Source organism: Pongo pygmaeus, chromosome 6, assembly GCF_028885625.2.
Source record: "Pongo pygmaeus isolate AG05252 chromosome 6, NHGRI_mPonPyg2-v2.0_pri, whole genome shotgun sequence".
Classification (NCBI taxonomy): Eukaryota; Metazoa; Chordata; class Mammalia; order Primates; family Hominidae; genus Pongo; species Pongo pygmaeus.
This window is the reverse complement of record NC_072379.2, coordinates 127856048-127871740: the sequence shown is the minus strand read 5'-3', so window position 1 is coordinate 127871740 and position 15693 is coordinate 127856048. Positions and strand designations below refer to the sequence as shown.

General features: G+C 38.2%; 1 protein-coding gene across 3 annotated transcripts in view; it reads left to right on the top strand.

Moving 5' to 3' along the window:
- The window catches only part of TNPO3 (transportin 3), a 98669-nt gene that overhangs the window by 59777 nt on the left and 23199 nt on the right, over window positions 1–15693 (top strand). For all 3 annotated transcript variants that reach the window (XM_054497233.2, XM_054497234.2, XM_054497235.2), the window contains exons 10-16: window positions 1455–1546; window positions 3444–3583; window positions 6614–6805; window positions 9259–9350; window positions 11202–11278; window positions 13454–13514; window positions 14362–14502. In XM_054497233.2, the coding sequence (XP_054353208.1) occupies window positions 1455–1546; window positions 3444–3583; window positions 6614–6805; window positions 9259–9350; window positions 11202–11278; window positions 13454–13514; window positions 14362–14502 (795 nt within the window). The remainder of the gene's footprint in view (window positions 1–1454; window positions 1547–3443; window positions 3584–6613; window positions 6806–9258; window positions 9351–11201; window positions 11279–13453; window positions 13515–14361; window positions 14503–15693) is intronic.

Here is a 15693-nt window from a genome sequence, read left to right as displayed (position 1 = left end):
AGATCATAGATAAGCATTAAAGCCTCTAGGATACTTATAGGGAATTTGGACCTAGCCAGGAACAATAGGCAAGTGTTTCTGCTTTAGTAATTACGTACCAACTCCTGGTAACTCTTGTAGTTATTTGGCATTATCTTTGTCCACACTTATGGTTAGATTCCTGTGCAGTTTCATCCCAGAGGTGACTATGCTAGAGTAGAAGATTCATAGTCCAGAGGTTTTCCTGGCAATCATTGAGTAACATTTTACCTCATAAGGTTACAATAATCATCATTCCATATCACTTAACATTAGTATAATTTCAGGCAGTTTTCATATTGCTGGATTATATTCTAATGAGCTCTGAAATACTACTTTGGAAGCTTTGTCACAGCAATACTAAACTAAACTAAATTTTTTTTTTTGGTAACTCAGTCATTTTTTGTATATTTGGGCGTAATACGATCCAAAAAGTATTAATAAAAGTATAACTATTTTCATTATATTAAGCAAAGCATGCTTATTGACCCATCTATGAAGAGCTGAGGATTCTTAGAAAGCCACTTACGTGAGATCCCTGGATCTTAGCCAGATGATCTCTGCTCAGATTTCAGCTCTTCTCTCTTTAGCTCTATGGCTTTGAGAAATCCTTTGATCTTCTCAATCCTTTGACTTAATTTACAAATTTATGTAAATTATCAATGTTGTTCAAGATATAGTCTGTGGAACACCAACCCCATGAGATGTTTTTTGCCAAAAAAAAAGTTATATCATTAATTAAAATTGGGAAATGGTATAAATAGTATATTAAAGGCTCTGTGAAGTTGTATAATAAGAGAGCTGTTTAATTTTGCCTTTCCTAGCAGTGTCTGTTATTTCACTATAAAAATATTATTTAGTCACGTTCTGTAGGTGGATATAATCTGGGAAATTGTGGACCAGAACATCTCTGAGTATTCTGCTAGGTGTACCTTTTTTAAAAAAATTAATTCTGCTTGGATACAGTATTGTGATAGGTGCTTCTAAACAGCTGCTTTTTAGGAATTCAGTCTGTACTACCAGTGTTGATGCAGACAAGTAGTTAAAACAATAGAAATGTAAAGCCAATACATATATAGAGGATTTACATTGTGTCTCTATTTTAAGTGTGTTTATGTATTTATCAGTTATTATCAGGACCAGGAGAAGACACTCATGTACTGTGTTTTGTTTTTCTCATAGTAGTCATTTTCTGGGGGCAGATGATAATTTTGATAAACTCTTGGGGGTCTAAATGGGTTTATTTCAAATATTAAAATAGTTACTCCTAGTTAGTGATGATGTAAAAAAGTGAAAATAATATTCTCGTCTGGCTTGAGAGGTAATTAGATTTAGAAACAAGGAGTAGGATTTACTTTAACTGGATTTTTTGTTTTGTTTGTTTTGGCATTCTGTTTTCCTTTTAATGGATCCATAATCCACCTCTTCTTCTCTAGTTATATTCTACTCTGAAAGAAGGCAACCCACCCTGGGAGGTGACAGAAGCGGTTCTCTTTATCATGGCTGCTATAGCAAAGAGTGTTGATCCGTGAGTGTCTCATAAGTCTTTTGCTGGGAACTCTAAATATCAAGAGGAAGGAAAATGACACTATTTTTTTTTTCTTATGTGGTATATACCTGGAGACTTTTAGAACTTCTTACTTCTGTTGTGCCGTCTAGTCTTCTGACTTCTAGAGTCTAGTCCAGGGTAGCCTGAATTGCTGATACCATGTTTTAACAGCATTTCCTAGAGTTGAAATTATTTTATTCTTGATGCTAGGAATAGAATGCTGATTTATTTTTCCAACTGAGGCTCCCTTGTGAAAGTTGGTATGGTAAAGAATTTGTTAGACTGTTTAATTGTTGATACTTGCTTAAAAGCAATTGAATAGACACTAATTTGGGTTTCCTGCTTTTGTGACCTTGGGTAAGTTATTCCTACAAAATTAATTACATTGTTTCAGAGAGGCAAGGCATAGGCACCTTTTCACCTAAAAGAGCCAGATCTAAAGGGCAATTACTGTTTTTGTTATTGCCATTGAAAAATTTCAAATTATTCAAATTTTACTTCTAATTGCATAGAAATTCTATTTATGACACGAAGCCCTAGAGACAAAATTTGCTTTGTGCCATGAGTATATAAATTGATGTTAATATCTGCCACGCTGAATTGTGACCTGATACCTGCAGTCAAGCTCTGTATTCAGTCTTGATTGGAGAGATGGTTAAGGCAGATATTTATAAAAAGCACAGTGCTTCTTTCTTAGCTGCCTTTCAGGGCCTCGTCAGTGGCATACTGTTTCTAATCCAGTAAATATTCAAGGAGGTCAAATAGGTTTGTTTTTCTCTATTAAGAAGTCCTGGTCCTTAATTATGTACCACACTATTTACTCTTAAACCAATTTTGGTGTCATTTTGAACCTTCTGTGACAAGTCTGAAGATTATTAAAATCATTAATATTCTAACTAATATGTCTTGGTTTGAAAAATGATGGCTAGATAGTCTTCATTAATTGACTTAGTGTCCCTAGGAAACATAAGGCATAAATGAGAGATTCGATATTTTTTTTGTTTATATGCATTTCAAGCCAACTGCATGATTATAATTTTTTAGTGCATATAAAAGGACTTAATAGACTAGTTTATTAGCAGAGGGTGGTCTTGCTGTAATCCAGGATATTATTGACATTTTAAACATCTTTCATTTCTGGATTAAGTTCTGCCACTTTGGGGGCATCCTCCACTCTGCTCAAAAGGCCTTTAGCCAGTATATTTTGTGGGGGACAGAGGGAGGAGAGGGAACAGATAAACTCATGGAGCTATGGAAAGTGTTTGGTTAACTTTAATTTTCCCTCATGTTCCAAATCGGGGCAACTTAATCTATTACTGCAGCTTATTTTCTTGTTCTTTCAGTTAGTGAGCTGGCTACCCATACTTACCTGTTCTTAAAGTTTCCAATATCCAGCCATAAGAAATCTTTTGGAGCATAACAACAGAGAATGGTCTATGAGAATTATTCATTCATCTGTTTAGCCATTCAGCAATATTTATTGAGTGCCCACTATGTGCCAGGCACTGTTCTAGGTGCTGCAGCTATAGGACTAAATAAAATAGATTCTTTAGAAGAATACATTCATCCACAGTAAATGTCTGCCTCTCCAATTTAAAGAGCCTGCATTCGATAGCTTGATGTGTCTTTAGACACTTTACTGGCATTCAGAAGATTAAGGAGCAGTATGCTTTTCCTGAAACAATATCTTTCATTTCTATGTTTTCCTCTTTTTTGAGGATTTGAAAATCTTTCATAACAAATACCAAGTACTTTTATCTTAATGATTGTTTAGAAAGAAGCCCTTTAGCAATGCTGTGTGTCATCACAGCCTGTTATTTGGCCAGAATATAACCTCTGAAATCAGTAACTGTGAGTACTTACCGCCTGTACTCAGGGAAAACAATCCAACACTTGTGGAAGTCCTAGAAGGAGTTGTCCGCCTCCCGGAGACTGTACATACGGCTGTGCGATACACCAGCATTGAATTGGTTGGAGAGATGAGTGAAGTCGTTGATCGAAATCCTCAGTTCCTTGGTATGTGTAATCTCTCTCCTCTGCTACTTCTAACTTGTCATTTTTCTGATTTTTCTTCTCATCTTTTACTTTTGCATGTGTTTTCCTTTCTGTTTTTTTAACACGGAGTGTTTATAGAAACTGAGAGTAAACAATATGTTGTAAGTTAGTGCTTATTTGATATAACATTTATAATCTGATCTGGGACAAGGACCTTTGAAAGATTAGATCTACAGATAGGGAAACAGTGAACAGTTTGCTTCTAGTACTCTGTTTAAGCATGAACATTTCTATCTCTGTTAGTCTTTGGCATATGCTTGAGCTAATCAGAATCTCTTACAGTTTTAACATACTAGAAGCTACTAAAGGACCAAAGCAAAGGAGATAATTTTTCACTTGTAATACATGCTCCATTTAAAAGCCAAGAATTATTCAAAACTAAGTAACTGCAAATTAAAATGAAGACTGTTATATAACCTCTGGCTGTCCTTATTGACTTGAAAAAATAACTAAAGATCGTAAGTAACAACTTTAGAATTGAAGGTAAAGTTAGAAATGATTTATTCTAACCTCCTCATTTTATAGACAAGGAAACTGAGGCCCAAAGAGACGAAATGACTTTTCCAGGGTAATATATATCAAGCCCTAACATTTAAGAGGGATGCATTCTGAGAATTTTAGGAATGCCAAAATTTGTGATTAGTATTATATCATTAAGTTTGATGTGTTTCCTGTGTATATCTTTATTATCGCCTTTTTTACTTGATTTTATTTTATACATCTGTTTTTACTGACTGAAACACATGCTAAAAAGAGTGAATGTGTTCTTTGTTTCTATACACTGAGCTGCTTTCTAAGTTCAACGTACTATTTCTTTTTTTTTTTTGTTTTTGTTTTTGTTTTTTGTTGTTTTGAGATGGAGTCTCGCTCTGTTGCCCAGGCTGAAATGCAGAGGCCTGATCTCAGCTCACTGCAACCTCCACCTCCCAGGTTCAAGTGATTCTCCTGCCTCAGCCTCCCAAGTAGCTGGGATTACAAGTGCATGCCACCATGCGCACTAATTTTTGTATTTTTAGTGGAGACAGGGTTTTGCTATGTTGGGCAGGCTGGTCTCGAACTCCTGACCACAAGTAATCTGCCCGCCTCAGCCTCCCAAAGTGCTAGGATTACACACCTGGCCCAACATACTATTTCCAAGTGATTTCAAAATGGCTGTTTTTTAGTTCTTAGATTTCTGCACTTTATCTGGCTCAACATTTGGCTTTCTTTTCTGAACCATTTTTCCACCAAGAAACATAGTAGATTTGTTTGTTTTAATACCTTCAGTTAATGTCCAGAAAGCAGCAAATCTAGGTTGACTTGCAGACTCTTATCAAAAGATTTATCATTCAGTGCCACCTTGCAGTATCTCATTCAGATTTGTGCCTCAGCAGTAGACAGATTGCTGTATGTTCATACTCAGAATAGTCAAAACCACAAATACCCAATTTGGGAATCACAGAAGTCTATATTATTAGAGTTGCTTGGGCTGGGTTCTAGATTCTAGGTCTTTTGATTCCTAGACTAAACAGGGTGGGGTTTTGGTTTTGTTTTTTTCTTTTTGGTGGAGGTAGGCAGATTGTGCTGAGTTTGGGCATTGTATTGATCATTAGACTGGAAATGGACATAATGGTTTTAAATGGGCTTTAAGACATTATTATTGGCCAGGCATGGTGGCTCACACCTGTAATTCCAGCACTTTGGGAGGCTGAGGCGACAGGATCATCTGAGTTCAAGAGTTCGAGACCAACCTGACCAACAGGCGAAACCCTGTCTCTACTAAAAATACAGGAAAATTAGCTGGGCTTGGTGGCGCATGCTTGTAATCCCAGCTAGTCAGGAGGCTGAGGCAGGGAGAATCACTTGAACCTGGGAGGCGGAGGTTGCAGTGAGCCGAGATTGCACCACTGCACTCCAGCCTGGGTGACTGAGCGAGACTCCATCTCAAAAAAAAAGAAGATAAAAGATGTTATTCTTTTGATTCTTTCCACTTTTTCACAGTTTGCTACAAGGTCAATATAAAGTACTCACAATGACCTTTAACAATACATGGTTTTTTGCCCAGGCATGGTGGCTTACAGTGGTAACCCCAGCACTTTGGGAGGCTGAGGTAGGTGTATCACTTGAGGCCAGGAGTTTGAGACCAGCCTGGCCAACGTGGTGAAACAATCGTCTCTACTAAAAATACAAAAATTAGCCGGGCTTGACGCATGCCTGTAGTCCCAGCTACTCAGGAGGCCGAGGCAGGATAATTGCTTGAACCCGTGAGATGGAGGTTGTAGTGAGCTGAAATCGTACCACTGTACTCCAGCCTGTGGGACAGAGTGAGGCTCTGTCCCCAAAAACAATATATGGTTTTTCTAAGGTTTTTCTCCTATAGAAAAAAATTCTGATTTTTATAAAAGAAAATAAAAAGATGAGTAGAATTAGCTCTATAGAAATTCAACTTTATAATAAACTTTCTTGGAGCACTTATATTTGGTAAAATTAAAACATAGTGAATTCATCTAGAAGTGCTAAAGATTCATCTGCCTATTTTTAAGGCCTTTGGTAACTAGAAAGAAGCAAGTATATAAGTTTCAGCTTTAGACAGCTGTCCTTGTCCTGATTCATATAGGCTGTTTTACCAAGTAATTCATCTCTCAGTGTAATTGTAACTCCCTGAGCTTTGCATTCTTTCTTACATTGCCATATTCTTAATACCTGGGTTGCCATATATGCTCTTAAGTCAGTGGTTTATGAACTGCTCTGTGAATCCCTGGGAGTTACGTTGACTGCCCTGAGGGAAGAAATGGAAGATGAAATAGATGGGTCTCAGGGCCTGTTGACAATATGTAAGTGAGATCAGCTCCATTTTTATGTGTTTTATTTATTGTGGTTCTGAACACATTTCACTTTTTAAAAGGGTTCTTTTGCTTTAAAAAAAGAAAAGCAAGTATACCTCTGTTCTAATAAACTAGACGTTTTCCTTTAGTTTCAGGTATGTAATCTCTGCTTTGCTTTTCTTCTTAGACCCTGTGTTGGGCTATTTGATGAAAGGCCTGTGTGAAAAGCCCCTGGCTTCTGCTGCAGCCAAAGCCATTCATAACATTTGCTCTGTCTGCCGAGATCACATGGCTCAGCACTTTAATGGACTCCTGGAGATTGCCCGCTCCCTTGATTCCTTCCTGTTGTCTCCAGAAGCTGCTGTGGGCTTGCTAAAAGGTATTTACTTGATGTTAACCACTAATAGTCACCTCAAAGCCACTACTTGGGATAATCTTACATCTGTCATATCCCAGTTTTTCAGTTGCAATGTACTTAGTGTTTAAGAATTTATAAGATGAGGAAGATGGCTTTTCCACCAGAGGGGATAGTGTTGACATATATGTACATGCATTCTTTTCTTGGACTATCTTAAGCCTATATAATTAATTAATACTACTTGCAGTATATATAGCACCGACCTAGATTTGGGTAGAGACAACATATTCAACTTAAACTGCTTTTTAAGTTGGAAGAATAAAAAGGGAGACCAAAGAAGCATTGCCATACCAAAGAGGTAAGTGGGAGTTGAAAGGTAGTATACATGGATCAGTGCCATGAGTAGAAATCAGGAGTCCTGGTCTCTTAGCAGCCTTTAACCATTACTGATCAGCTTATACTCAGTGATTGTCTATCCAGAGGCAAACAGCCATTGTGATGAGGCTCGGACTTAATAGAAGAACTAGAGATATTAAGGCTAGGGGAAAAGACTTAGAACAGCCTTTAAGCATGGTGGCTATTTTTAAATATTTGAAAGATGGTCTTATAAAAGAAGGATCATATTTATTTTATGAGTAGTCGCTTGTCAGCCATTTATAGGGAAGCATATACTGGCTCTAGGAAGAAAACACTTAACCATACTTTCTGAACACAGATTGGGGTGCCCTGTGAGGTAATGAAATTCTTATCACTGGTAAATTAGAGAGATTGAGGTATATTAAAAGATTGGGTAAAATAACCTGTGTGATATCTTCTAAGCCTCTGTGACTTGTTAAACAATTAGCCTTGGCAAGAGTGGATGGCCTTATTTGTGACTTCTGTCCTTTGTTATTCATATGACCAGATTCCTTACCAGCTAGTGTGACTGTGCTTTTTTATATGAGATTTTCTTTTTGTACCTGGGGTTTTTGTTGTTTCCCTTCATAGGCACAGATAAATCAGATTCAAATATTGTCATTTTCTAGTGGAATTTAACCTTGATATTGAAGTGAGGTCTAACCTATAGTACAATGTGGCCTCCCAATTTTCAGTGGTATCTAATAGATGTAGAAAATGGTTTTCAATTTTTATTTATTTATTTATTTTAGAGACAGGGTCTTGCTTGTTGCCAAGCTGGGATGCAGTGGCATGATCATAGCTCACTGTAACTTTGAACCCCTAGACTCAAGTGACCCTCGTGTCTCAGCTTCCCAAGTGGCAAGGACTACAGGTGCACACCACTATGCTCAGCTGATTTTTTACATTTTTAATAGAGACAGGGTCTTGCTATATAGCCCAGGCTGGTCTTGAACTCATGGCTTCAAGTGATCCTCCTGCCTTGGCCTCCCAAAGTGCTGAGATACCAGGCATGAGCCACCATGCCTGGCTGAAAACTTTTTAAAGTAACATACTTTTCTATAGGAATTAATTAAAAGGAAAATCATGCTGAAATTAGGCTTTTCCCTCCTAGTTTTAAAGAAAAGTCTAACTCATCTATGGCTTATAGATGGCCAAGAAGATTCACTCTGTTTTTTAATTCAGATTTGAAGATTTAGGGATAAATTACTCTTCTGTTGAATGAAACTTCAGGAAATGAAAACATTTATATTCAAGGTGTTTTTTGACCTAGAAGGGACCTAGGCTAATATGTAATCCTTTGGATTTGGGGAAGGTGTTTCAGCAGTTGGTGGGGATAGAATGGAGATTGCAGCAAGAGGGAGGCTGAGTAGGAAGGGTCTGGACCTTCTGTCTCCCCTTGAACCTAACTGCCTCTTTCGGTTTTTCTTTTTAACTTATTTTATTGGAGTTCTAAGTCAAGATTTGTTTAGGAGGGAAAAAGAAGGGGGTAGGAGGCTTTTGTAACTATTTTTTTTTAAATGTAAGAAAGGCAAATTTAACTGTTACTTTGCTGCTCGAGTCACTTATTTCATAAAGAAACTGAAGCCCAAAGAAAATGTCTCTTATAACCTCACAGAGAGTGTTATGGTGTAAGAGTAAAGTCTCTAATTTCAGCCCATTCTTCTAAAACCATTATGTCAGAATTTCTCTTGTGATAAGAATTGCTGAAAGTATTTATCAAAAATAAAGACTCTCTTTGACCCACTAAATCAGAATCTCTGGGAAGTCTGAGAAACATTACACTGTGGTATACATTTTAAAATAGCTTTGCCATTGGCTTTGTGAAGGAGATTTTAAAAGTCTTTGACAAATATTAACTTCAGTTGTAAGTGTTAATCAGTCTTAGCCTTCTGAGCCAAATAAAGAAAAAACAACTGTAAATAACAAAGTGTTGTCATTTTAAAAAACAATGCTGATCTTTTTAAAAGAATGGAACCAAACCAGTTCGCTTTTTCTGGTCACTCATATGATGTAGACCAGTTGAGTTACCTCAATTCAGCGTTTATTTTTCATTTGTATCTTCCTTTGTTTTTCAGGGACAGCACTTGTCCTAGCCCGATTACCTTTGGATAAGATTACCGAATGTCTTAGTGAACTATGTTCTGTTCAGGTTATGGCATTGAAAAAGGTAAGTCCAATTAAGGAAGGTGTGAAACAAATATAAGATGTTTACATGTTAAAAATGAAAAGATGAAATTACTTATTTACAGATCTTTTGTCTACCTAGAAAATCCAAGAAAATGCACTAAGAATTTATTAAAATTAATAATGTAATCAAAGTAGCTGCATACAATAAATAAGTATTTCAGAATTAGTAGATTCTCATTATATCAGTGTTAACAGAAAAACCAAATTTTATAAAATGTTTTAAAGAGGTTTGTCCTGAGCCAGTATGAGTGACCACAGCCCAGGGAAACCCAGTCTCGAGGAGTTCTCAGAAAGTGTGCTTGAGGTGGTGGGATTATGGTTTGGTTTTATACACTTCAGGGATGTAGGAGTTACAGGCAAATACATAAATCAAAATATGGAAGGTATACATTGGTTTAATCTAAAAAGATGGGCTGTCTTGAAGTGGGGGCTTGAAAGTCATAAGTGGATTCAGAGATTCTTTAATCTGCAGTTGGTTAAAGGAACAAAAAGCTTGGAGCTAGCAGAAAGGAATGTTTAAGTTAAGGGTGCTATGTCAGAGTCAGCCATAACTCTGACAGTTTAATAAGATTGATGGGCTATAGATGTGACTTAACTCTTGCTTTGTGTGGCCTCAGATCTTGTTTATAATTTGGTAAAGGAGTCTTTGATCAGCCGGGTGTCGTGGCTCAGTAATCCCAGCATTTTGGAGGCCTAGGCAGGTGGATCATTTGAGGTCAGGAGTTAAAGTCTGACCAACATGGTGAAACCCTGGTCTCTACTAAAAATACAAAAAATTAGCCAGGTGTGGTGACGCACACTTGTAATCTCAGCTACTCGGGAGGCTGAGGCGGGAGAATCACTTGAACCTGGGAGGCGGAAGTTGCAGTGAACCGAAATCGCGCCATTGTACTCCATCCTGGGTGGCAGAGCAAGATTCCATCTCAAAAAGAGAAAAAAAAAAAAGGTCTTCAATCGGTCTTATAATCTCCATTTAACATTAACGCTGGCCACTTGCCCCTAAACTCCGAAAGATAGGGAGTATAACAAAACATATCTGACCTCCCTTTCCATCATGGCTGAGAGCTCAGTTTTTAAGTTTTCTCTGGAGTCCCCGTGGCAATAGGAGGGGCCTGTTCAGTTGGTGGGAGACTTAGGATTTTATTTTTAGTTTACATTGGTAATCATCAGTTAGAAAATGTAATGGGAAAAGAATTCATTCAAGTTAGCAATCAACGCCAGAACCTACCATGTTTCCTTAAAGGATATTTTAAAGATGTCAACTCTTCTCCAGTTATATTTATAGTGCAATAACTTTAGACATACCAATGGGATTTTTAGAACTTGATAAAATAATTCTGTAGTTCATCTCTGATGATTTACTAATGGGAGTATCTAAGAAATTTTAGGAAAGAAGAGTAAGAGACAATTTGCTTAAAATATATTACAAAGCTATAATAATTTTAAAACTTTTTAATATAAAGCTAAATATATAATCTTTTACATATTGTGTAACATAACATATATACAATCTATATTATGTAATATATAATAATAATAATTAAAGTAAATGGGAAAAAATCAAATGATACTGTTTTCTACTCCTCAGTGATCAGACAGTAAAATGTAGCAATATGTAGTCTTGGCCAGGATGCAATAAGATGGAGGAAAATAATTTGACAATATAAATTAAAATTTGCACCATTTGAGTAACTTTTAGGACTTTATATACTTTTAGGACTTTGTATAAGGAAATAAGCAGGGATTGAGACAAAGGTTGATGTATGTTGCAGTGTTGGCTGTAGATTTGTACATGTGACAATTGGGTGTTAATGTCCTTTTGTCTCTTCAGCTGTTGTCTCAAGAGCCCAGCAATGGCATATCCTCAGATCCCACAGTGTTCTTAGATCGCCTTGCAGTGATATTTAGGTAAGAAAGGAGACTCTGGATGCCTTACTTGGGTTAAAGGCTCAAATGAAACCATTGTGTATTGAAGTAAGCAAGTATTTTTTCCTCATACTTCCAAGTATCTCCCTGTGTTTGGAGACTAATTAAGCCAGCTGTTACCTGAAGTTCTGGGGCAAAGGCAAATTCTAAGAATTCATTCCTGGTAGGTCTTTGTGTTAAAATACTCTTTAAAAAGCGGAAGGCCGGGAGCGATGGCTCACACCTGTAATCCCAGCACTTGGGAGGCCAAAGCAGACAGATTGCTTGAGCTCAGGAGTTCGAGACCAGCCTGAGCAACGTAGCAAAACCCTGTCTCTACCAAAAATATAAAAAATTAGGTGGGTATGGTGGCATGGGCCTGTGGTCCCAGCTATTTGGGAGGCTGAGGTGGGAGGATCACTTGAGCCTGGGAAGCAGAGGTTGCCGTGAGCTAAGATCGCGCCACTGCACTCTAGCCTGGGTGACAGAGTGAGAACCCCATCTCAAAAAAAAAAAAAAAAAAAGACTCTTTAAAAATGGAATTCTTTTGGTCTCCAGTTCTGTGGAGACCAAAAGACCGAACTTTCACATATATCATCATTCCACATGCATCAGAATCACCTGGGCTTATCAAAACACAGATTGCTAGGTCCCATCCCCTCAGTGTCTGATTCACTGGATCTTGGGCAGGACCTGAAAATTTGCATTTCTGATAATTCCCAGGTGATGCTGATGATTCTGCTTGCTAATCCAGAGACCATACTTTCAGAACCATCGCTATATATAGTGTATGGGTACAAAAATATAATGAAGTTTCTTCAGTGATCAGGTGAAATGAATGCATCTTTGAAGTGAAGAGGAGGAGCCTAATGATTAAAAAGGCATTTGAGTAACAGTTTTCAAAGAGTGATTCTTACTGAGTAACATAATTTATAATTTGTGGGACCTATGTATAACTGGAATGTTATAGTAATCGTGTAGAAGCCTATGTGGGATAAATATTTAAAAAGGTAATGTGTTACTAGTTATTGTCAACAGATATCTTTCTCTGAGTTGGTGCAATGTTTTCCTTTTATAATTAGGAGAGCCCTATTAACATGCCATTCTGAGAACCTATTAACAGTAACCCTTATTTCACAGTAAATGAAAGAAAATCTGAAATAGATGTAAATACTCGAATTAAAGTTAAATTTTTATTAAGTTGCTGTTGAGCTTTTTAAAACTAAAGAGTAGCTTTCCTTTAAAGTAGTTTGTAGTTAATTATGTGTGTGGTTTTTTTTTCCTGCTTTTCTTCAAATTGGTGAGCTATCGAACTAGACAGAGGAGTTGTATTTGGCTGATTGTGGATAGTACATTGGATTCAGACTAGAACTACAACATCTTTGGACTACAGTTCCTATAGCTTTTAGTCTTTTAATGCAAGGAATGAAGCAATACTTGGTTTCTAGTAGTGGATTTAGACAACCTGTGTATATTTTTTTGTTAATTAGGAAGAAACTACATATTCAGGTTTGGTTTTGTTGTTGTTGTTGTTGTTTTTATTTGTTTGTTTTTGAGATGGAATTTTACTTCATCCACTTGTTGCCCAGGCCGGAGTACAATGGTGTGATCTCGATTCACTGCAACCACTGCCTCCCACGTTCAAGTGTTTCTTCTGCCTCAGCCTCCCAAGTAGCTGGGATTATAGGCATGTGCCACCACCAGCCTCCCAAGTATCTGGGATTACAGGCATGCGCCACCATGCCTGGCTTATTTTTGTATTTTTAGTAGAGACAGGGTTTCACCATATTGGTCAGGCTAGTCTTGAACTGCTGGACTCAGGTGATGCACCCGCCTCGGCCTCCCAGAGTGTTGGGATTACAGGCGTGAGCCACCACACCCAGCCCATATTTGGGTTTATAAAGGGAAAAATGGAAAAGATAGCCATAGTGCCTCACAGCCCATCTACCCAAAGTTGGATTGAATTTGCATGTTCTATTGGAAGTGACTTAAAGGTGGCCAAAAAATGATAGGATGATTTAAAGGATGTGCTTATAAAGGTGATGTAAATAAATGACTTTATCATCTGGTTTCTTTATTTAGTGAAAATGATATTAAGTAAGCAAGCAGGGATCAGGGCTCTGGGTCCTCAGTGAAATTGGTCTTTGTTCACTATTTTGGGCTGTTGTCTTTTCCCAGGCATACCAATCCCATTGTGGAAAATGGACAGACTCATCCGTGTCAGAAAGTCATACAGGAAGTAAGTGCTAATGGATGCTTGTGGAATCAAGGCTTGCTTCTTTTTTCCATACAGGGCTTTGGGTAACTCACCTGAGAAGATACTGTCTTCCAAGTTCATAGCAAGATTCAGTTTGTTGATGTGGTTTCAATGAAATGAGGGACAGAGCCATCCAAATGTCTTTTATTTTAGATTTGATAACAAAACAGGCTGCAAGGGAATGCATTGAAAGGCCAGAGAAGTGGTAGAAAGAGATTCACTGTGTGACTCCTAGAGTTACTAGGAGGCCTCATCAATACCAGCAGAATGTTTTTGACAAAGCTAGTGACTTCATTTTCCTCAGTGATGACATACTTCCCCTCTACTTTTTTCACTGAAGGTTATGTGAGGATCAAAAGTCATGTTTTAAGAATTGCTCTTGAGACTTCAGAGGACAAATTACATCAACACTAAATACTCTTAAGTGTCCAGTGGTCTCAAATGATGCCATTTCCTTAACTCTAGTCCTTTTGTTCAAATTCTTCCACCTTCCAGGAACTATCTTTAAACATCTCTTCCTGTATAGCTCATACCGATTCTTTTCATAGCCTTTCGGGAAGTCTGAAGTTTAGGAAGTTGTGTATCTCTATCTTTTAGCAAAGTTAGACATGCTCTTCCAGTTCTAAAGAGGCACTGTTTTCTCTTGTTAAGTGGTGGGGTTTTGTGGTGGGTAGTCTATTGAACCTGAGCATGCTGGCCATGTGTGTTCCTATACAGAAAGTTTTATCTCAGTTATTTAAAAGCTAAATGAGGTGTTACCAACTTAGCAGTTTTTCAGGTCCTAGTTGTTGATTATTTTCTTTCTTGTGCTCTTTTACTTTTGACCCAGATATGGCCAGTTTTATCCGAGACTCTAAATAAGCACCGAGCTGATAATCGGATTGTAGAGCGTTGTTGCAGGTGCCTGCGCTTTGCTGTTCGCTGTGTAGGCAAAGGATCTGCAGCACTGCTGCAGCCACTAGTCACACAGGTAAAGTTATCTGTTGGGGAGGACGTGTTCCATGTACAGAATTTGAAATAGTCAGGATGCGGTGGCTCACGTCTGTAATCCCAGCACTTTGGGAGGCCTGTGCAGGTGGACCACCTGAGGTCAGGAGTTCAAGACCAGCCTGGCCAACGTGGTGAAACCCTGTCTCTACTAAAAATACAAAAATTAGCCAGGCATGGTGGCGGGCACCTGTAATCCTAGCTACTCGGGAGGCTGAGGCAGGAGAATCGCTTGAACCCAGGAGCCGCACTGCACTCCAGCCTGGGTGACAGAGCAAGGCTCCATCTCAAAAAAAGAAATAGGAGCCTTTAGAACAAAAACTTTGCTGATGAAATGAAACACTTTTGTATTTATTAACAAACTAAAAAAACACTTGAAAGAGATTAGTGCCTGTGATAGGTACATTGTCTATAAGGGAAACAGCCTAAAATCGCTTCTGTATAGTAGCTATAGCAGTATTCTAAGTAGCAACACAGTCCAGTGTGAAATTCTGTGAAGCGAATGACTTGGGCTCAGTACTTATATACTAATGGTAAGCATTTTTATATTGAGATCCTTGGGAAAAAAATGTAGCAAGTCAGACTTTCCTGTTTCTTGGCCCAAAGGGATTTTCTTCAATCTTGGCCACAGTTAGTTGTCCACAGAAGTCTCTTGTCAAAAAATAAATTTGACTTTTTTAGTCATTAAGATTGATATGTAATTATGATGGTATGACTCACTAAATGATGTTCTCTAAAATCATATTCTCATCTAGAACTGTATGAGATGCCTATGCTTAAGTCACTAAGTAATTGTGTTGATGTTAACCTTAGAGCAGGGCCAGGATGCCAGTGCCTAGGGCACAAGATTTAGGGACACAAGGCAAAGTGCCAGTCCTGCATTTGCAGGACTCTGAGGTGCTTTCTGAAATTTTGTACCCATGCTGTGAGGAAAACAGTCACAGAGCTCCAGGCTAGAGTCATACCCCACCCAACCTGAAGTGACCATGCTCCACCTAGGGAGGGCACCTAAGGGTGCAGATTTTAAAGAGGTCCTGGCCTTAAGAATGAGTTCCCCCTGGCCAGGCGCAGTGGCTCACGCCTGTAATCCCAGCACTTTGGGAGGCCGAGGTGGGTGGATCACGAGGTCAGGAGTTCAAGACCAACCTGGCCAAGATGGTGAAACCCCATCTCT